The sequence below is a fragment of the Aotus nancymaae genome, unplaced genomic scaffold (assembly GCF_030222135.1).
Source record: "Aotus nancymaae isolate 86718 unplaced genomic scaffold, 86718_ANA_hifiasm-v0.15.2.pri h1tg000030l, whole genome shotgun sequence".
Taxonomy (NCBI): domain Eukaryota; kingdom Metazoa; phylum Chordata; class Mammalia; order Primates; family Aotidae; genus Aotus; species Aotus nancymaae.
The window spans coordinates 23,526,368-23,549,351 of record NW_026988443.1 but is presented as its reverse complement, the minus strand read 5'-3'; the positions used below and the strand labels follow the sequence as shown (position 1 = coordinate 23,549,351).

Genomic DNA, 22,984 nt, shown 5'->3' with positions numbered 1-22,984 from the left:
CACTCCAGACTAGGTGACAGAGCAAGACTCCATCTCAAAATACATAAATTTTACAAGATTATAAAATACATAGAAAAAAATTGAACAAGTGCTAGGGAGGATGTGAAAAAATTATGTATCTGATAAGCGATGAATTTCCAGAATAGATATTAAAAAAACTCAACAGTAAACAACCCAATTCAAAAACGGATAAAGGGATCCAGCAATCCCATTTCTGGGTATTTACCCAAAAAGTTTGATATCAGTGTGTCATGGAGATGTCTGCACTTCCATGAGCACTGCAGCACTATTCACAATAGCTAAGCTATGGAATCAACCTAAGTACTCATCAACAGATGAATGGATAAAGAAAATGAGGTATAAGAGATAACAGTCAGGAGTCATTGTCACAGTATAATAGAAATATTAGCAACCAGATTCATGTAAGGACTAAGTGGTCCTCGTGAATTGCATAAGCCTCCAAACTGCTCATGTTGCACTCTATCCTTTCTGTAGTTTGCTGGGTAATAAAGAGGGTAAGCTAATAGTTTTTATTTTTTTTGAGATGGAGTCTCGCTCTTGTTGCCAAGGCTGGAGGGATGTTGGCTCACTGCAAACTCCACCTCCCAGCTTCAAGCAATTCTCTTACCTCAGCCTCTTGAGTAACTAGGATTACAGGCATACAGACCACGCCCAGCTAATTTTTGTATTTTTAGTAGAGACAGGGTTTCACCATGTTGTCCAGGCTGGTCTCCAACTCCTGATCTTAAGTGATCCACCTGCCTCGGCCTCCTGACCTTAAGTGATCCACTGTGCCCGGCCTAATAGTTTCTGATAATAACTGGGAAGGCATTTTCTTCTTAATTAACAAGAGACTGAAAATTAAAAGTTGGGGCTGGGCGAGGTGGCTCATGCCTGTAATCCCAGGACTGTGGGTGGCCAAGGTGGGTAGAGTGTTTGAGCCCAGGAGTTCAAGACCTGGCACCTGGTTTTGTAACATGATGAAACTCTGTCTCTAATAAAGAGTTCTTTGAGAGAACCAGATTACCAATATTATACCCAAGAAAATTAAATATTCATTCAGGAACGTGTAATATATATCAAAGCCCCCAATTTTCCCCAAAATATCTTTTTAATTTTCACTGCCGGCCAGGTGCAGTGGCTCATGCCTGCAATCCCAGCAATTTGGGAGGCCAACATGGGTGGATAACTTGAGGTCAGGAGTTTGAGACCAGCCTGGCCAACATGGTGAAACTCTGTCTGTACTAAAAACACAAAATTTACCTAGGCATAGTGGTACACACCTGTAATCCCAGCTACTCAGGAGACTGAGGCGGGAGAATTGCTTGAACCTGGGAGGTTGCAGTGAGCCGAGATTGCACCACTGCACTTTAGCCTGCGGAATAGAGCAGGACCTTGTAAGGAAAAAAAAAAAAAAAAAAAAAGCTGGGCATGGTGGTTTATGCCTGTAATTCCAGTATAGCACTTTGGGAGGCCAAGGTGGGCAGATCACGAGTTCGGGAGATCAAGACCATCCTGGCCAACATGGTAAAACCCCATGTCCACTAAAAATACAAAGAAAATTAGCTGGGTATGGTGGTGTACACCTGTAGTCTCCCCTGTTGGGAGGCTAAGGCAGAAGAATTATTGCTTGAACCCAGGAGGTGGAGATTGCAGTGAGCCAAAATCACGCCACTTCACTACAGCCTGGATGACAACGTGAGACTCTGTCTCAAAAAAAAAAAAAAAAGCCAGATTCAAAAGGATGATTAAATTAAAGGGGCCTACTTAATTTGTGAAGAGAATATAAATGAGATGAGGGGATAGGGGCAGGCAGGAATGGAAAGTTACTGCCCACTAGATACAACATTTATTTGGAATGATGAAAAAGTTCTAAAACCAGAGCTGATTGTTATACATTTTGAATGTACTTAATATCACTGAATTGTACACTTAAAATCAGTTAAAATAACTGGGTACATAGTTTCAGTCTGGGATGATGAAAAAGTTCTGAAGATGGATAGTGGTGATGGTTGCAACACAATGTGAATATACTTAATGTTATTGAACTGTAAACTTAAAAATGGCTAAAATGAGGCCAACATGGTGGCTCACTTCTGTAATCCCAGTACTTTGGGAGGCCAAGGAGGACAGATCACTTGCGTCCAGGAGTTCAAGACCAGCCTTGGCATAATAGCGAGATCCCTGTCTCTACAAAAAAATTTTAAAAATTACCTGGGTGTAATGGTGCACACCTGTAGTCCCAGCTACTAGGGAGGCTGAGACAGAAGGATTGTTTGTGCCTGGGAGATTGAGGCTGCAGTGAGCCGTGATTGTGCCACTACACCCCAGCCTGGGTGACAGAGTGAGACACTGTCTCCAAAAAAAAAAAAAAAAAAGAAAGGCTAAAATGATAAATTGTATGTGGTATTTTACCACACTAAAAAATTACCCAAAGAAAAGTCATACCCCTTCAACAGAGAAGTTTTAGGCTTACACCAGCATTTCTTAACAGTGGCTGACATTTGGGCTGGGTAATTCTTTGTTGTGGGGAACTGTGCTGTGCAGGGATGTTTAGCAGCATGCCCGGCCTTGATGTGACAACAGCTCCCCAGGTACTCCAGAAATTGCCAAATGCCCCATGGGGGAGGGGTCACATTCAGAGAACCACTGGCCCGTACTCACTTGCTGACTCCGAGAATGTTGTTTGAAACTTGGCTCTGTCCTGTCCTTCAGCTCGGCCCACATAGTCTCCTGTGGACATGGGAATTTTGTTGGTTTCACCACGTCACGTGGATGGATACTGTTCAAATCCATGTGAATTTAGTTTCTCCTATTTATTTAGGTTACCATGTGAATGTAGTTTCTCCTATGTTGCCCCCAGTATAATGATAGAAACTTCTGAAGAAGTTATTTCAGCATGAAGCTTCTTTCTCCATTTTTTTTTTTTTGTTTTGAGACCGAGTCTCAGTCTGTTGCCCAGGCTGGAGCGCAGTGGCATGCTCTCGGTTCACTGCAACCTCTGCCTCCCGGGTTCAAGTGATTCTCATGCCTCAGCCTCTCAAGTAGCTGGGACTACAGGTTTGTGCCACCACACCCAGCTAATTTTTGTGTTTTTGTAGAGATGGTGTTTCACCACATTGCCCAGACTGCTTTCCAACTCCTGAGCTCAAGTGATCCACCTGCCTCGGCCTCCCAAAATGCTGAGATCACAGGCATGAGCCACCGCGCCCGGCCTTTCTCCATGTTTGACCGAGGTTATCTCCATCCATCTTTTCTCTTGCCTGGAAATGTGGTGGAATCAAACAAGTTCGACAATGGTTTAACAAAATTCTTTAATAAAATTTATAAAAATTCATCTTTGAGAATAATTTTCAGCTTGGTTTTCCTTTTCCACCCCCAAAGAAAATATCAGTACCCACACACATACAAACTCAAGACTACAGTGACATTCTCTACATACAATTATATTCAATACAGCTTGAACTGCAGAAAAATAAAGACAATTCCAAAAAGTGATTGCAGGGTTGATTTTTTTCTCCAGAACACTTGAGAAACAGTAAAGCTGTTTCAACAAGTCTACAAGTCTTTCCTTTGATTGTCAAAAGTGGAAACTCACATTTAAATTTAAAAAAGATCCAATTCAAGATCCTCTCCATCCCCAACCCCCACCCCTCGATTAATCCCCTTTAGGGCACATTTTCTTCTTGCTCCTAAGAAAAACAATTGGAATTTTAAATATTCCCAGTTTTCTATGCACATTTGGAATTGGGCAAATGTGTTCAATCAGCCAGCATTTTCTGTAGACATCATCAAAAGCAGGCACTTGGGGATTCTGGGCTTTGAGTACAAAGCATGGATCCTGTGTCAAAAACACATGTTGAGATTCCTCCATTCCCTCCAGAATTTTCAGAGATGAAGTAGACCTACCTCTGTCATCCTCAGCATCAGTTTGTTAAATTGACAGGCTCAATGACAAGCTTTCCTGCCATCTCCACGCCCACTTTTCATAGTTCCACTCTGTCTTTGGCTACAGCACTTCAGGCACTATTCTAAGTCCGGGAGCATATTACTCTTGTTTCAGTGCTTAATAAACATTGACGAACACATCAGAGCAAGTCACTGGATAGATGCCCATTGCAAGTTACGTACCCAGGAGATGAAAGAGGGAAGCCATCAAAGATCTTGAGTAGACAATACCTGGTCAAGATGTGGCCAGATGAAGATACAAGCTTCTTACCCTAAAAGGGCCCAATAATTTCTGCATCGAAGAACTCCTATCTTGGGCAAAGCAACTGAATTCAGGAGTGAGAGTAGATACTAAAACATGGAGGCTGGACGCAGCAACCCAAGCCTGCAATCCCAGCACTTTGGGAGGCCAAGGCGGGAGGATTGCTTGAGGCCAGGAGTTCAAGACCAGCATGGGCAACATAGCAAGACCCCATTGGTACAAAAAATAAAGAGGAGACTGGTGGGAGCATTGATTGAGCACCAGAGTTTGAGGTTACAGTGAGCTATGATCACATCACTGCATCCCAGGCCTCGGTGACAGAGTGAAACTGTCTCTTTTTTTTTTTTTTTTTTTTTTGAGAAGGAGTTTTGCTCTTGTTACCCAGGCTGGAGTGCAATGGCGCAATCTTGGCTCACCGCAACCTCCGCCTCCTGAGTTCAGACAATTCTCCTGCCTCAGCCTCCTGAGTAGCTGGGATTACAGGCACACGCCACCATGCCCAGCTAATTTTTTGTATTTTTAGTAGAGACGGGGTTTCACCATGTTGACCAGGATGGTCTCGATCTCTTGACCTTGTGATCCACCCACCTCGGCCTCCCAAAGTGCTGGGATTACAGGCGTGAGCCACCGTGCCCGGCCAACTCTGTCTCTTAAAAAACATCAGGGAGGACCAGGTGCAGTGGCTTAAACCTGTAATCTCATCACTTTGGGAGGCCGAGGTGGGCAGATCACAAGGTCAGGAGTTTGAGACCAGCCTGACCAACATCTGAAACCCTGTTTCTACTAAAAACACAAAAATTAGCTGGGTGTGGTGGTGCGTACCTGTAATCCCAGCTACTCAGGAGGCTGAGGCAGGAGAGTCACTTGAATCCAGGGGGCAGAAATTGCAGTGAGCTGAGATCATGCCACTGCACTCCAACCTGGGTGACAGAGCAAGACTCTGTCTCAAAAAAACAAAAATGGCAGGGATTTGGGAGCTGGGCAGGTGCAGTGGCTCATGCCTGTAATCCCAACACTCTGGGAGGCCACCATGGGAGGATCACTTGAGCCAGGAGTTTAAGACCAGCCTGAGTAACATAGGGAGATCCCGTCTCAAATATTTCAAAAATTAGTCATGCATAGTGGTGCATGCCTGTGGTCCCAGCTGCTTGGGAGACTGAGGTGGGAGGATTACTTGAGCCTGGGAGGTCAAGTCTGCAGTGAGCTGTGATTGCACCACTGCACTCCAACCTGACTGATAGAAAGAGACCCTGTTTTTTTTTAAAAAAAAAAAAGGCAGGGGGACTTTGTAGCAATGAGCAGGAGTGCACAAATTAAAAAAAAGAATTATATACACAAAACCACAGAACTAGAATAGCTGACTTCTCCTCTTCTTTTTAAAAGTGAGACAAAATTCCTTAAGACAATCTGCAAGGTGCTAGGTGAACCTTCTGACACTAAAGTTGTTCTTCTGGAATATTAAAATTTGGGTATCTTTTGGACATCGCCACCATGTAAAGAGAGATGGGAAAAAAATAGTTTCTAGGAGTAAGTAAAAACTTTTCTAACACACACCGATTAGAGCTATAAAGTGGAAATTCTAACTATACTAACTGCATCACTGACCAGTCTCTTTTTTTTCCCCAGAAACTCATCTCAAGAGAAGGGCACTGAAAAACCACCAGCAACATGATTTCTGCATTTCCCAGCGCATGGGTCTAGGGCCCGTCTCTCTCGAGTCCCCTAGTCATCCTCGCCGCCTCCGTACATGTCTGCCAGCTTCTTGAAGCGATTGCCCCATTCGTTCAAGTAGTCATAGTCCTGGTCTTTGTCTGACTCCGAGGAGTTCAGGGAGCTCAGACTAGCAGCTTCGGAACCACTTCCTTCATAGTCAAACACGAGCAGAGAATCATAAGGTGGGGCCGTGGGGTCACTATCAGCCGCCTTCAGATTCTAAAGAAGAAAGGGGACAACAGGATCTTTTAGTGAAAGGAAGGGCACACCTGTCATCTGGGACAAGAAGTCTAGCACCATATAAGATATGACAATATACCCAGACTGTGGCGCACCACAGCAGTGAACACCAACAAAGTACATTTATACACGCTGGCACGGCAAGATGCACGGGATATGTCGTTGATGGAAAGAGAAAGTGAAATGATAAGTTCTATGTAGGCAGGAGAGATACAAACACCAATCAGTCAGGATGGAGTCCCCACAAATAAGGGTGGGGCTTCCACACCACCAGCTGGGATGGGCAGAGCTGGAAACTTTGGAGACAGTCATACTGGTGCATGCAGGCTGCATTTCAGCCCAGAAAGGACTGGAAGGATGAATGCCAAACGCTTAACAGTTAAATCTGGGGAGTGAGGGTATGAGAACTAAGGAAGAGACGGAGTTTCACTCTTGTGGCCCAGGCTGGAGTGCAATGGTGTGATCTTGGCTCACTGAAACCACTGCCTCCCAGGTTTAAGTGATTCTCCTGCCTCAGCCTCCTGTGTTGCTGGGACTACAGGTGTGCGCCACCATGCCCAGCTTTTTGTATTTTTAGTAGAGATGGCATTTCACCATGTTGGCCAGGCTAGTCTTGAATTCCTGACCTCAGGCAATCTACCTGTCTTGGCCTCCCAAAGTGCTGGGATTACAGGCGTGAGTCACCATGCCTGGTCTATTTTTTTCTTTATATATTTTCATTTTATGAAATAAATAAAATATATTTATTTTGAGATGGAGTCTCAGATTCTTGCTGTGTCACCCAGGCTGGAGTGAAATGGCACAATCTCAGCTCACTGCAAGCTCCACCTCCTGGGTTCAAGTGATTCTCCTGCCTCAGCCTCCCAAGTAGCTGGGATAACAGGTGTACACCCCCACACCATAATTTATATTTTTAAAATAGCAAGCATACTTTAAAAAAAAAAACTTTGAGGTTCAGGGGTACATGTGAAAGCTTGTTATATAGGTAACAATTGGTAAACTCTCTGTGGGGGTTTGGGGTACAGATTATTTTATCACCCAGGTATTAAGCCCAGTACCCAATCTTTTCTGTAAAAGATAACTACGATGAAATAACCTGTACACCAAACACCTCCTCCCACAACCCTCCCTCAAGTAGATCCCAGTGTCTGTTGTTCCCTTCTTTGTGTCCATGAGTTCTCGTCATTCAGCTCCCACATTTAAGTGAGAACATGTGGTGTTTGGTTTTCTGTTCCTGTGTTAGTTTGCTAAGGATAATGGCCTCTAGCTCCACCTGTGCTCCCACAAAAGACATGATCTTGTTCTTTTTTAGCATACTATTTTTATAATTTAAATAAAAACTACAAATACAAGTGATGACTTGCAAATGAGTGTGAATGGAGGAAAGGCCCGAATCCAGATGTATCTAAAATGGGTCGGTAGCCAGGTGCAGTGGCTCATGCCCATAATCCCAGCACTTTGGGAGGCTGAAGCAGGCAGATCACCTGAGGTCGGGAGTTTGAGATCAGCCTAGCTAACATGATGAAATCCCATCTGTACTAAAAATACAAAAATTAGTCAGGCGTGCCAGTGGTGCCTGTAATCCCAGCTTCTTGGGAGGCTGAGGCAGGAGAATCGCTTGAATCTGGGAGTCAGAGGTTGCAGTGAGCCAAGATCACACCACTGCACTCCAGCCTGGGCAACAAGAGTAAAACTGTCTCAAAAAATGAAAATAAATAAATAAATAAATAAAAAGAGATGGTTAAACTGGTTTCTGTTTTCTCCAGTGGCTAAAATGGATGTGGCTTGGTCACTTCTAACACTGCAGTGCCTCATAATCCTCATTGACAACTCCTACAGGAAACTAAAGCAAACACAGACTTCACCAGAGAGACTCACCGAGGGCCACTGGACCATCAGACAAGCCCAAAAACCATTCCAGTAACCAGGCAAGTTATTAGAGAACATAGCTTAAGGAAACAGACCCTTCCAGACTATTCCTTTACTGGGTTCTTTCTCATCTTACCCTAAGCTAATTCGTTTAATGCCTTATTATTTTCCCTTGCAAGTAGGCACAGCCTTCTGATACTTCTGGCCAACAACTGGTTGGACAACTCCCTTGTTGAGTAAGAAGACAGTTTGCTAGAAGACAGACTTTTGCCCTCTGCTTCGCTCTTCATACTGTTTCCTGTTAGAATACAGACTTAAGGTCTGGAAGGGTGGCAGTCATCTGTGATCATGAGGCAACGAGCCTGAGAACTAGGGTCTACATGCTAAGATGATGGAGCAGAAACATAGAACAGCCTGATCCACCAGCCTAGACTCCTCACCCCAGCTTACTATTTATACAAGGTAAATCTACTCCCATCTGTTTCAGCTTCTTGTATTTAAAGCTGAATGCATTTGTGACATATACAATACAGATTCTATTTTTTTAATCCTCAGGTAGACTTGTGATATACATTTATCATTATATCCCAACCAGCAGTGGGAGGCAAGGGAGGTAAATTCCATGAGTGAAACTAAAATGAAATTTACTTAGAATGTCCCTAGCCTCATTTCTTTATTTCTTTTCTTTTTTTTTTTTTTTTTGAGACAGAGTTTCGCTCTTGTTACCCAGGCTGGAGTGCAATGGCATGATCTTGGCTCACCGCAACCTCTGCCTCCTGGGTTCAGGCAATTCTCCTGCCTCAGCCTCCTGAGTAGCTGGGATTATAGGCACGCGCCACCATGCCCAGCTAATTTTTTGTATTTTTAGTAGAGACGGGGTTTCACCATGTTGACCAGGATGGTCTCGATCTCTTGACCTCGTGATCCACCCGCCTTGGCCTCCCAAAGTGCTGGGATTACGGGCGTGAGCCACCGCACCCGGCCCTAGCTTCATTTCTAGATCTACTAAATCTTTTCAGGCAATTCTTGGTTTTGCCACACGGATTTTGCAATTTGAAGCACTACTAGATCCGAAATTTGGATGAGACACAGATTAAGGAAAGCAGGGCTCAGGGAAGCTGAAAACTTAGTAAAGAATCTAAAGACTCTTTTTCTCATTTTTGACACAACTCCTCCCTTCTGAGTTTAGAGATGAGCCATGCTTTAATTTTCCACATGAATTACTTACTTCATCAATAAAATTTCCAATTTCATCGGGATTGGCAGGGCGGGGAAGGTACCGGGGAACGCTCATGAGGGTTGGCGCGACATCGTTACGAGTCACTTCAGGCCGAGCGTCCAGGCCCCTGTGCAACTGGCTCAAGTCAAAGTCCTTTGGAGAAAAAGGTAGAAGTACAATGAAGAGTAAGAAAGAAACAGTCATATGCACAAGGCTAAGTCCGGTTTACAGATTACAAAATTGGATGATGTCTTCACTGCCAACTGTATGATCTTACCAGTTTAATGCAAAATGACAGTTTTCAACCTAAAAGTTTCCCAAATAGCACTGGAAAAAAATATAGCCAAAAGAATTGTGCATAGCATGTGTGGATCCAGATATAGTTTGTGTGCCCTACTAATTTTCATAGGACATGATGATGAGATCATTATTTGGCAAATATTCACTCCCTCCCAACCCTAGCCTGTGAGAAGAGTATACCTCCATTGATTTGGGGCTTTGTCGTGTGACCTGCTTAGCCAATGGGACAGGAACACACGACACAGGCAAAGGTCTAAAAGGCACCAGCTTGCTGGTACAAAGATGAGAGTTGCATGGAACAGATTGGGATATAATTAGCAGTTTAGAGCCACTCAGCTAAATGCTGCCTAAATCTGCTGAGCCCCAGCCATCCTACAGATTCTCGTGAGCTTAGATGAGACCAGCAGTTGCCGCAGCTACCCCACAATGCATGAGAAAGACATGCATGTTGTGTGCTGCTGAGATTCTGGGATTGGTTGCTCTACTGCTCACGGATACGATATATCCGGTACCCCAACTAGACTTAGAAGTCCCTGAAATCTGGAACAATATTTTTTCTCTGTATACCCTCCTCCCTATGTTGTATGGAGCTGAGTAAATTGTGCCTCACTCTATGGCCTGAGTCAAAAGCAGGACTCTGTGACAAACCCCCATGGTAAGTAGACTCTCCAAGACACTGAACAGTTCCCTGGACAACTCTAGGGTAAGATGTTAAGATCATCTCCCAAATCAGGAAATACAGAGGGACTAGAGATATAACATTGACAGCCAAGTACGGTGGCTCATGCCTGTAATCCCAGCACTTTGTGAGGCTAAGTTGGGCAGATCACAAGGTCAGGAGTTTGAGACCACCCTGGCCAACATGGCAAAACCCCGTCTCTACTAAAAATACAAAAAATTAGCTGGGCATGGTGGTGTGTGCCTGTAATCCCAGCTACTCAGGAGGCTGAGGCAGGAGAATTGCCTGAACCCAGGAGGCAGAGGTTGCGGTGAGCCAAGATCGTGCCATTGCACTCCAACCTGGGTAACAAGAGCGAAACTCCGTCTCAAAAAAAAAAAAAAAAAAAAAAAATTAGCTGGATGTTTTGGCCGGTCCCTGTAATCCCAGCTACCAGGAGGCAGAGGTTGCAGTGAGCTGAAACCCCACAATTGCACTTCAGCCTGGGCAACAAAACGAGACTCCATCTCAAAAAAAAAAAAAAAAAGATATTGATGAAAAGCAGTTTGGTCTAACTAAAAACTCAAGAGAAACAAAGCAGACCAGCTGTTCTGTGTCAAAGATAATCTGGCTGAAGTTCATGTCCGGAGAATGGCAATGAGGAGTGCAGGCTCTGAGACAGACCATTTGGCTCTGTCGCTTCCTAGATGTGTAACATTAGACAAGTTACTGAAGTGCTCTGTGCCTCAGTTCATTCATTGGGGTGCAGAACAGTATGGGATTGATAAATATTAGCTGGGTTGGTGATGATGTGATGATGATGATGGTCTACTTTCTTGGCCTTTAAAAGATAATATACAAAGTGATACAGAGTTGTTTCAAATGCCTACCGCTCTCTATCCAAATAAAGAAATTGCTTCTTCCAAATAAAGATACCACCACTGAGCTACCATGGTTTTAGAAACCTACCTGATCCTCTTCTCCGCCTCCTTCTTCATCATAGTAATAAACATTGTCCCGGGTGTCATCCTCCGGGGGCAGTAAGGGCTCTTTGACCACGGTTCTCCTCCGAAGAAACAGCAAGAGCAGCAGAATCAGGACTATGGTGAGGGGTTGTGGGGGAGAGAGATCAAGAGTGTTGAGAGCCAAAGATAAAGAAGGCCAGAAGCAGCAGCTATCACAGAGCACCCCTCATACCAGACAGGGGGCAGTTAGATAGCCACTGGCTGCCTTTAATACACTTGAAAATGTCAATCCACATGACACTCACATCCCTGAAGTTGGTGTGCACAGTACAAGATAGTAGACAGTGATACGTGAATTCAAGCATGGTCTTTAATTTTCAGATAGGTCTTAAACTCAATCATTGTCATTTTCCCAAATCTGGGGGCAATGTGTTCCAGGCAGAGGAAACAGTAAGGGCAAAGGTCCTGAGGCAGGAGCATGTTTGGTGTGAAGGAGGGAAGGTGAGGAGGCCAGCATGGCTGTAGCACGGTGAGTGATGGGAAGAAACATGGAGAAGAGCTCAGAGAGGCAAGCAGGGTGGGAGGGGCATATGGACCACTGCAAGGACTTTGGCTTTGATTCTGAGTTGGAGCCATTGAAGGTTTGTGAGCAGGGCTCCTAGGTCAGCCCAAATGTGACTGATACATACTCAGCTATGGAAAGAGGGATGGAGACTATAAAATTGTCTGGTATGTTCTTATTTTCTCTTAAGATAGAATCATGTAAGCTTTAAAGTCTATTTAACTCCCAAGGCTTAAGATAAAGTTTACATTTGATCTTGTGATTATTTCTAGGACATATACAATTAACATTTAACTTAAAAAAAAAAATTTCTGGCCGGGCATGGTAGCTCACACCTGTAATCCAAGTACCTTGGGAGGCCGAGGCAGGCAGAGCACAAGGTCCAGAGTTCAAGACCAGCCTGACCAACATGGTAAAACCCCATGTCAAAAAAAAAAAAAAAAAATTCTCAAAAGCAGCCAGAAAGAAACCACTTAACTTAAAAAAAAAAAAATATTATAGGGCCGGGCGCGGTGGCGCACGCCTGTAATCCCAGCACTTTGGGAGGCCGAGACGGGTGGATCACAAGGTCAAGAGATCGAGACCATCCTGGTCAACATGGTGAAACCCCATCTCTACTAAAAATACAAAAAATTAGCTGGGCATGGTGGCGCGTGCCTGTAATCCCAGCTACTCAGGAGGCTGAGGCAGGAAGAACTGCCCTGAACCCAGGAGGCGGAGGTTGCGGTGAGCCGAGATAGTGCCATTGCACTCCAGCCTGGGTAGTGCTGAGATTACAGGTGTGAGCCATCACGCCCGGTCGAAGCATAATCTTTAAACAGGAGGTTGCATAAACTTGGGGAAAAGACTTCTCAGATGTACCTCAACTACTTATTTCTCAAATCAGAAAAATGCCAGAAGCCTTATACAGATAAACAATATAACTCCCTTGTCCATGATTCATCAACAAGAACACTGAATTGGCTGCACAGGGGAGACAGCACGGAACAAGACTACAGGAACTACGCAGTCCCCACCCACGCAGAGCAACAAGCAGTTTAGGGTTTCCAACAAGATGCCTCTTACCAGCTATGCCAGAAGCCCAGTGTCCCCAGGCTTCGAGAAAAAGCCTGGCACAGAGTAAGCAACCAAATATTGGTGGAAAACATGAAAAGCTTCAGATTTGGTGTGTCTCTAGTAACTTTTTTAAAGATAGAGATGAGATCTTGCTATATTGCCCAGGCTGATCCTGAACTCCTAGGCTCAAGCAATCCTGTCACCTCAGCCTCCCAAAGTGTTGGAATTACAGGCATAAGCCACCACGCCTGGCCTGTAGCACATCTTTGCCCTTAAGAAACAAGAGATTGGCCAGGTGCAGTGGCTCACACCTGTAATCACAGCACTTTGGGAGGCCAAAGTGGGAGGATCACTTGAGTTCAAGAGTTCGAGACCAGTGTGAGTAACATTATGAGAACCCATCTCTAATAAATAAAGAAAAAATAATCATAAAAATAAAAATACAGGTTGGGCGCAGTGACTCACACTTGTAATCCCAGCGCTTTGGGAGGCCAAGTCGGGCAGATTACGAGGTCAAGAGATAGAGACCATACTGGCCAACAGAGTGAAACCCTGTCTCTACTAAAAATACAAAAATTGCCAGGCGCAGTGGCTCACGCCTGTAAACCCAGCACTTTAGGAGGCCGAGGCAGGTGGATCACGAGGTCAAGAGATCGAGACCATCCTGGCCAACATGGTGAAACCCCGTCTCTACGAAAAATACAAAAAATTAGCTGGGCATGGTGGCACGTGCCTATAATCCCAGCTACTCAGGAGGCTGAGGGAGGATAATTGCCTGAACCCAGGAGGCGGAGGTTGCAGTGAGCCGAGATCGTGCCATTGCACTCCAGCCTGGGTAACAAGAGCGAAACTCTATCTCAAAAAAAAAAAAAATACAAAAATTAGTCAGGCTTGGTGGCGTGCACCTGTAATCCCAGCTACTCAGGAGGCTGAGGCAGGAGAATTGCTTGAACCTGGGAGGCGGAGGTTGCAGTGAGCCGAGATCGAGCCATTGCACTCCAGCCTGGGCGACAGAGCAAGACTCCATTTAAAAAAAAAAAATAAAAATACAAGAAATTGAACATCTGAGTTCTGGCACTGCCTCTGTTTTAAATGTTGTTCTACATGGGAATCCCCACTCCTAGTGTCTAAAAAAATACATACCCATAGCAAATTTAGGTAATCCTATTTTTTAAAAAATATTTCAAGTATAACCACAATCTTTAAGATTCCCTTGCTGGGCACAGTGCCTCATGCCTGTCATCCCAACACTTTGGGAAGCCAAGGCAGGAGGACTGGTTGAGCCCACGAGTTTGAGACCAGCCCAGGCAACATGAGAAACCCCTGTTTCTACAAAAAATACAAAAAATTAGCTGGGTGTGGTGGCTCATGCCTGTGGTCCCAGCCACCCAGGGGGCTGAGGTGGGAGGATCACCTGAGCCCTGGAAGTCAAGGCTGCAGTGAGCTGAGATTACTCCACTGCGCTACAGCCTGAGCCACAGGGCGAGACCTTGCCTCAAAAAAAAAAAAAAAAAATTCCCCTTAGAATGAATATACTAGTCAGTAATCACTATCCCAAAAGCAGACCAGGCCACTCAAATGTAATTTGATTATGAAGTGGGCTGGCAGGGCTTATGCTACCGTGCCTAAGACAATGATGAATTAACCTAATCTCATGGTACAATAAAGCCATGTAAAGCCTGGCAGAACAAAAGTCCAGAAAGCTTGCTCGATTCTCAACAGCACTATCCTTCTCTTCAACTTTGGGAGGACACCAGCAGGAAGGGGCAGATGTAAATGGATGCCCAGCAAACATTTTCAGAACATTGAAAGGCAGCCTTTCCTGGAGTCCACTGAAGCAGTGGCAGCAAGATCAATGGCACCCATGCCCAACCTAAATTGAAAGCCCTCGATTTGGTCCCACTGCTCCCTCCAAAAATCTTTTTCCATTCCCATCAGCTTGGCCTGGTCTCTGCCCTCCAAGGAGTCTACTCAAGCCTCTGTTATGCTTTGCTAGGAGAGGAACCTTCCTGAATATCCGTCTGCCCGTTGGAATTCTACCAGCACCTGTGGCCTAACCACTTCCACCTTCCACAAAACCTTCCTTGAGGCTCAATTAACAGCCTTTTCTGACTACAGTAACTACAAAGGCATTCATGAGCTGGACCACCCCTTATGGTCACTAATTATATATGATCTTTAAACATTTCTTTAAAAATTTTTTTTTTAATTAAAAAAATGTATTTTTCATTTTTATCTTGTAGAGACAGGGTCTTGCTTTGTTGCCCAGGCTGGTGTCAAACTCCTGGCTTTAAGCAATCCTCCCACCTTGGCATCCCAAAGTGTGAGCCACCATACCTGGTCAAAGGTTTCTAAGTGACTTGCTATCACTTGTATTGAGAATCATTCGCTCGCTCTTCTATCATTCACATGTTTAAAGCCCTACCAGAGTTCTGATATAGTGTACTCCATATGGATACTTTGTCATATGATGCACATAATCTGTTTTCATAACTAATTTATTCCTTTAATAGATTCAGTATTTTCTGTGTGTGAATGATAAAAGGATTTGCCTTGACCATAACAGTACCTGTGTCACCCCGAGGGGTCACTCCAGGTGGGCTCCAAAGGAAACAGGTTTAAGGACTATGGCAGAATTTGCCAATTTTCCTCAGCATCCTTTTTCTCCTTTATCCTTTTAGTCATTGATACTCACTCACTGCTCACCCTACACTCCATCCCTACTCCATGGCAATTTTCAATTGCACGTAGAAGCTTCCAGGCTCCCTTGCAGCTAGGTGTGGCTGTTTGGGCCAACGGTATATAAGTGGAGGTGACACTGCCTTCAGTTGTGTGGCCTCCACTTCCTCTCTCATCCCCTTCCCCCATCTAGGATGGAATGTAGAGGTGGTGGTGGTGGTGGTGAGCTGGCTAGCTTAGACCATGCTGGGGCAGCCCCCAAGGTCTTGCTACTCTGCCTATGGTCTCAGGAACTGCAACATTAGCACCCCCTGGGAGCTGGTTAGAAATGCGGAATCTGTGGCCCCACACCAGACCTCCTGGATCAGATTTCCCAGTTTACCAAGAGGCCCAGGTGATTTGCATGCACTCAAGCTTGGGATGCACTGACTTGAAGGAGGAAAATAAACAAGATAGAAGAAACCTGGGTCCCCTATTAACTTCATGGCACAGGGTTGCCCTCCCTCCCATCTTAGACCATTTACCTCTGAACCGTTTGGTAAGAGACAAACTTCTATTCTATGTAGGCCAGCATAACTTGGAAGTCCCTTTCCTATATTGGCTAAACCATACCCTAACTAATATAAGAACAAAAATCATTTTCAGGAAATAAACCTCCTCCATTTTTTTTAAGTCAAAGGCTGAGCCACTTGCCAGCTGGACTTACTTAGCAAAGCAAGAATTCCTCCAAGAATCCCCAGGATGGCAGGAACTTGCAATCCTGCTTCGACATACTGTGCCTTTCGACAGACGCTGGCGGTCCCTTCACAGTCACACACGTGAACCTCTAAGGTGGTCACTTGGTCTTTATTCTGGTTATCCATGAGCTTGAGATTGATTTTGTACTCACCCACCTCTAAGTATATCTTTGGCTTCAAAATGAGAGATTCTTGGGCTGGGGAAAGCAATAAAAAGAAATGATGAGACCAGGAGAGAGAGAAAAAAAGCTCATTCCAGAATAAAATTTTTAGTGAACTAAAGACATTTGCAAGCCAAGCAAAGAGAGCAGAGCGGCTTGGGTTTTAGTTAGGTATCTACTTTTTTTTTTTTTGGTCTGTAAAAAGCTTTATTTCCATTTAGTCTAAGGCTTGGGAGAGGGCTCTAGGGCAGGTTAAAAAGCTGCCTAGTGGCTGGAGGGAGAGGCTCAGGCAGAGAGTGGCTCTTCAGATTTGCCAGGCTCAGTAGGCTCCTGGTTGTGCCTTAGGGTGAACCTTTCAAAGAGGTACTCGCCCAGCCCAGCCTGGGGGCCGGCCAGCCTGCAGAGGTTGGTCAGGTGGTCACCTATCTTCTTGATGAGTTTCACTTCTTCATCTAGGAAGTGGCTCTCCAGGAAGTCACAGAGATGGAGGTCTGTGTGGATGAAACCCAGGGCATGAAGATCCAAAAGGGCCTGGTTCAGGTTCTTCTTTGGGGCCAGAGTGACTTCCATTGCGTCCAGGGTTTTACCCCCTTCATCTCTTTTTTTTGGAGGCAGAGTCTCACTTTGTAACCCAGGCTGGAGTGTAATGGCACGATCTCTGCGCACTGCAACCTCCGCCTCCCAGGTTCAAGTGATTCTTCTGCATCAGCCTCCTGAGTAGCTGGGATTACAGGCATACACCACCACGCCCAGCTAATTTTTGTATTTTTAGTAGAGAGGGGTTTCACCATCTTGGCCAGGCTGGTCTCGAACTCCCAATCTCATGATCCACCCACTTCGGCCTCCCAAAGTGCTGGGATTACACACGTGAGCCACTGCGCCCAGCCTACCCCATTCATCTTGACACGGCTTCTGGATGCCCTGGAGGACAGCATGGCCACCACACTGGTTTTGCATTTATTTTCAAGACATACTCAGCACCCTTGTGTTTCTCCTTGGCCAATTTGTGGAATAAGTGTCCCACACCTTCCAGAGCCACATCATCACAGTGAAAATAGAAGCCCTGACAGAGGTTGATGTAGGAGGCCTGCAGATACAAATTGACCAGGCGGTTGACAGCTGCCTCCACCTCGGTGGAATAGTTCTGACAATCTGGGAGCTCATGGTTGGTCAGCAAGAAGGAGCTAACCACAAAAATGGCCTTGTTTGGTCCCAGGAGCGGGAGGTGGCAGAGAAGATAGTCCCAGAGGTTGCAAGTGGAGAGGAGATTGGAGAGTGGTTAGAGGCTGGGAGAGGGAGCCCTGCTTGGGTTTTATATTACTGGGTAGCATGCTACAAAGTTAGATACCAGGAAAGGAAAGAGACCTTTGGAGTAAGGCCTCAAAGACAGAATGAACAAGGAAACAAGTATCAACGGAAGGGGTGGCATCTGGAAGTTGAGAAGAGAAATTGAGAGGTAGGGATCTGGGAGAAGGAAAGCATGGCAGTCATAGCACAGTTGCCAAAATAAAGCTCAGGTACTCACTTGGGTCATTGTACTCAATGGTCCAGTTGACACTCGCCCCATGTGTTAGTTCTGCCGTGAAGGGAGATGTATTGGGAGGAAGGTCTGCATCAATGATGTTGATGACTTGAGGCTCTGGATTCCTCTCGCAGAAGTATAAATTTCGAGGTTCTGGTATGGGGGCATTGTCATTCACATCAGACAAGATCAGCAGAAGCGTCCCCGTTCCAGTAGCAACTGGAGAACCTAAGAGAAAATACAGAGGAAATGTTGCAGCTCGGGAACAGTCATGGATCCCCACTGCCTTCTACCAGACCCAATCCAGATCTTGTCCTGGCTCTTCAGTGGTCCCTCACCAGGCCCCACTCCACCCCTAGAACCTCCCATCCTACCAATCCCAGGACATCTCCACTCCCAGGTGGGCAGGCCTCTGACCGTTTTACATAGACAAGCTTATTCCCGCTTTGATAACCATTATTCAAGTTATTCCTCACACCAAGGACACCCTCCTCCTTCTTCACATGCCATTATTCATCCATTGAATTTTAACAGCTCCAAGAAGTCCTTATTGCCTGCTTGCTGTCTCCCTCGTTCTTTTTCTGCGCTTTCATGCCATTTAAGGTCATTATCAAAGCATTGAGTCTTTTATTTTTATTTTAAGCCGCACTAGAAGTTTAAAATCAAAGGGGATGAGTTGGGTCTTTTTGAGTCTCTGCAAATTGGTTTTCAAAACAGATTTGGGAATTCATATACACCTTTTTTTTTTTTTTTTTTCAAGAGACAGGGTTTCACCATATTGGTCAGGCTGGTCTCAAAATCTGAACCTGAGGTGATCCACTCACCTCGGCCTTTCAAAGTGCTTGGATTACAGGCGTGAGCCACCATGCCCAACTTTTTTTTTTTTTTTTTAAGGCAGGGTCTCACTCTGTCACCCAGGCTGGAATGTGGTGGCATGAACAGAGTTTACTGCAGCCTTTACCTCCTGGGCCTAATCTCTCACCTCTGCCTCCCTAGTAGCTGGGACTACAGGCGCATGCCACCATGCTTGGCTGGTTTTTAAACTTTTTTGTAGGGGTGGGGAGGTCTTGCCATGTTGCCCAGGCTGGTCTTGACCTCCTGGGCTCAAGTGATCCTCCTACCTTGGCCTCCTAAAGTATTGGGATTATAGGCGTGAGCTACTGCACCCAGCCCATCCTCACTTCTGTTTGCATTTCTTTTATATCCTGACACAAAACCAAGCATATGGTAGTAGGAAAAATTGGTACCCAGGGAACTATCATCAAGATTAGTATACGACAGGGAAACAAAACAACAGAGGAATCCATCTCAAACCTATCAATAGATATGTCTAGATGGCATGACTGTAAATTTTTAAAACTTTTTTTTCTCACGTAAAATGTCTTTTCTTTTTTGAGATGGAGTTTCACTCTTATTGCTCAGGCTGGAGTGTAATGGTGCGATCTTGGCTCACTGCAACCTCCAAGCCTCCTGAGTTCAAGAAATTCTTCTGCCTCAGCTTCCCGAGTAGCTGGCATTATAGGCATGCGCCGCCATGCCAGGCTAATTTTGTACTTTTAGTAGAGACTGGGTTTCTCCATGTTGGTCAGGCTGTTCTTGAACTCCTGACCTCAGGTGATCCGCCTGCCTCAGCCTCCCAAAGTGCTGGGATTACAGGCGTGAGCCACCACGCCTAGCTAAATTTTTTTTAAACAATGAGCACAAGTCATTTAACATTAACTTAAGGAGACCAGGCGTGATAACTCACACCTGTAATCCCAGCATTTTGAGATTATGGGCAGTATGTTGCCCAAGCTGGTCTTGAACTCCTGGCCTCAAGCCATCTCCCGCCTCAGACCCCCAAGTGTTGGTATTACAGGTGTGAGCCTAGCACTCAGTCTATAAATGTATTTAAATACACAGAAACAGTCTGGAAGGACCCACACCTAATTCATTTCATCCAGATGGGTATTATCACTTTTCAGGTAAAGGAATTATGGGACACACAAATTAAACAGCAAATCCAAGGTCACACGAGTATTAAGCTTTGGACCTAGAATGTAAACCATTGTTGTCTGCTTCCCTTAGGGTTTTGCCATGTTTCCCAGGCTGGTCTTGAACTCCTGGGCTCAAGTGATCCTCTGACCTCAGCCTCTCAAAGTGCTGGGATTACAGGTGTGAGTCACTGTGCCCAGCCCACTTGAATTTTTTGATAATAAGAACACCTTTGTTTAAGAATAAAAGAAAAAACAAGGCTGGGTGCAGTGGTTCACAATTGTAATCCCAGCACTTTGGGAAGCCATGTTGGGCGGACCACGAGGTCAGGAGTTCGAGACCAGCCTGGTCAACACAGTGAAAGCCTGTCTCTACTGAGAATACAAAAATTAGCTGGGCATGTTGGCCGGTGCCTGCAATCCCAGCTATCTGGGAAGCTGAGGCAGGAGAACTGCTCAAACCTGGGAGGCGAAGGTTGCAATGAGCTGAGATCGTGCCACTGCACTCCCAGTCTGGGCGACAGAGCTAGATTCCGTCTCAAAAAAATATAAAAAAATAAAAATAAATAAATAAAAGAATCATCTTTTGCAGCAACAGGGATGAAACTGGAAGCCATTATCTCAAGTGAAACAAGTCAGACACATAAGGAGAAATACTGCATGTTCTCACTTAGAAGTGGGAGTTCAATAATGTGTACACATGGATGTAGACTGTGGAATGATAGACAATGGCAGCTGGGAAGCGTGAGGGTGGGAGGGAGTAGATGATGAGCAATTACTTAATGGGTACAATGAATGTTATTTAGGTGATGGATACCCTAAAAGATCTGGTTTTACCACTATACATCTCTGCATGTAACAAAATTACCCTTATACTCCATACCTTTATACAAATCAATCCAACAAACAAAAAGGATAAAAGAAAAAGAATGAACACTTGCCTCCAAAAGAAGAGAAGGGCAAGGAAGTGAACTAGCTAGGAGAGTGAGGCAGCAAAGGCCCAGATGGGGTCCCCTTACCGTTGTCTGTAGCTATGATGAGGGCTGTGTATGTGCTGTTCTTCACATGTTCAAGGTCCTCCCTGTCCAGCTCAGCCCGAGTGGAAATGGCACCAGTTTCCGGATTAATCTCCAGCCAATTGGCAGTGTCTCTCCAAATCCGATACCTGAATAGGCACAAGCTCTGGCTTTTAGAATAGGACCAGCAAACAGCATGAAGCTGAAAACAGCTTAAGCTCTTCTTTAGTTATCTGATTACTTCTAATGTTTTTATTTTGAAATCCAACAATACAACAGACAAGTTACCAGAATAGTGTGATGACCATCCATGGACTCTTCACCTAGGTTTACTCACTGTTAATATTTTGCCATGTCTGCTCTCTGTCAATATTGACACACGCCTACATAATTTCTTGTTTTGCTGAACTATTTGCAAATAAATTGCAGAAGTCATGTTCCTTTACTTATAAATACCAGTGTGTGATCTCCTAAGAACAAAGGCATTCTCTTATATAACTCAACTTGATTTTCAATTTTAGGCAATAAAACTTTGATAGAATACTATCGTCAACTATATGGTGCATATTCAAATTGTCAGATTTTCCAAAAATGTCCTTTACAGCAACCTTGCACCCTTCTGGATTCAGGATCCAATATGGCCTTTAGTTGGCATGGCTCTTCCTTAGGTCTTTCTTTTCTGTTTTGACACTGACATTTTTAAAATGTGCTGGCCAGTTGTTTTGTAGAATGCCCCTTAGTTTGAGTTTGTTTGATTATTCCTCATAATTTAGATTCAGATCATCCATTTCGGGGGTCGGTGGTGGGGACAAGAAACTACAGAGTTGCTGTAGCCTCCCCAGCACAGAACACTGGGAGGCACATGATGTCTGTCTGTGCTTTTACTGATGATGTAAACTTTGATCACTTGGATAAGGGAAAGGCCACCAGATTTCTTCATAGCAAAGGTGCCTTTTTTCACTATATGATACATCTATAATCTGCAGGTAGATAATTTGAGAATATGTTGTTCAGCCACTAACTTTCACTCAATGGATTTAGCATCTATGGGTGATTCTTGCTGAAGCAATGATTACTATAATCCTTATTTACTTTTAAAAGCAGACTCCTCCAGACCAGTTTCCCCCAAACAATATAGTAGTTTGTAACTGGTGGCAACATGCCACCTCCTCTCCTGCCATGAACATCTGGAGATGCAGGTTGCCCTGTTGACTGCACTATTGGCATTTAATGGGAGGTACAGGGAGGCTAATAGAGATCTACTGCTCAGTCATTTACTGGGGTCATGGAAAGGCTCTGATAGGGAAACTAAGAAATCAGAGGAGGAAAGGGCTCTGAGAACCTGTAGGCTTGGCCTCACTTCTTTGGAAGTGCAAAGCAATGAATTACATAAAGTGCTCTTTGTTACAGGTGTAAAGGCCTCTGCAAACAAACACTAAAGACCTGGTCATGGAATTTGCCCCAGGAGATGCTTTGAACTATCTATTTCACTACTGCAAGCTTTCAACCTAGCCTGGAAACTGTGCAATCCAGGGATTCATCACTCAACCAAATTCTATATCGTTGTCTTTGACACATCTTGTCAGGCCTTACAGTTTGGAGCATGTAGAAATAGCCTCTAGATTATGAGGAGTCCATTGGCTACATATAGAAAATGAGAATAATTTTTTGTTTCTTTTTTTTTTTTTTTGAGATGGAGTCTCGCTCTTGTCACCCAGGCGGTGCGATCTTGACTCACTGCAACCTCTGCCTCCTGGGTTCAAGCAATTCTCCTGTCTCAGCCTCCTTAGTAGCTGGGATTATAAGCGCTTGTCACCATGCCCAGCTAATTTTTGTATTTTTAGTAGAGATGGGGTTTCGCCATGTTGGCCAGGCTTATCTCAAACTCCTGACCTCAGGTGATCCATGCACCTTGGCCTCCCAAAGTGTTAGGATTACAGGCATGAGCCACTGCACCTGGTTGAGAGTAATTTTTTTTCTCTTTTGTGACAGAATCTCACTCTGTCGCCCAGGCTGGAGTGCAGTGGCGCAATCTTGCCTCACTGCAACCTCAGCCTTTTGGGGTCAAGTGGTTCTCATGCCTAAGTCTCTTGAGGAGCTGGGA

The 22,984-nt window shown here is 44.8% G+C and overlaps 1 protein-coding gene across 2 annotated transcripts in view; it reads right to left on the bottom strand.

Moving 5' to 3' along the window:
* Positions 1–5,475: 5,475 nt before the first annotated feature.
* The window catches only part of CDH1 (cadherin 1), a 90,322-nt gene continuing 72,813 nt past the window's right edge, over positions 5,476–22,984 (bottom strand). For both annotated transcript variants that reach the window (XM_064383225.1, XM_064383226.1), the window contains 6 exons: positions 20,884–21,029; positions 17,895–18,119; positions 16,178–16,405; positions 11,179–11,309; positions 9,261–9,404; positions 5,476–6,142 (listed from right to left, as the gene is read on the bottom strand). In XM_064383225.1, the coding sequence (XP_064239295.1) occupies positions 5,933–6,142; positions 9,261–9,404; positions 11,179–11,309; positions 16,178–16,405; positions 17,895–18,119; positions 20,884–21,029 (1,084 nt within the window). In that variant the 3' untranslated portion in view covers positions 5,476–5,932. The remainder of the gene's footprint in view (positions 6,143–9,260; positions 9,405–11,178; positions 11,310–16,177; positions 16,406–17,894; positions 18,120–20,883; positions 21,030–22,984) is intronic.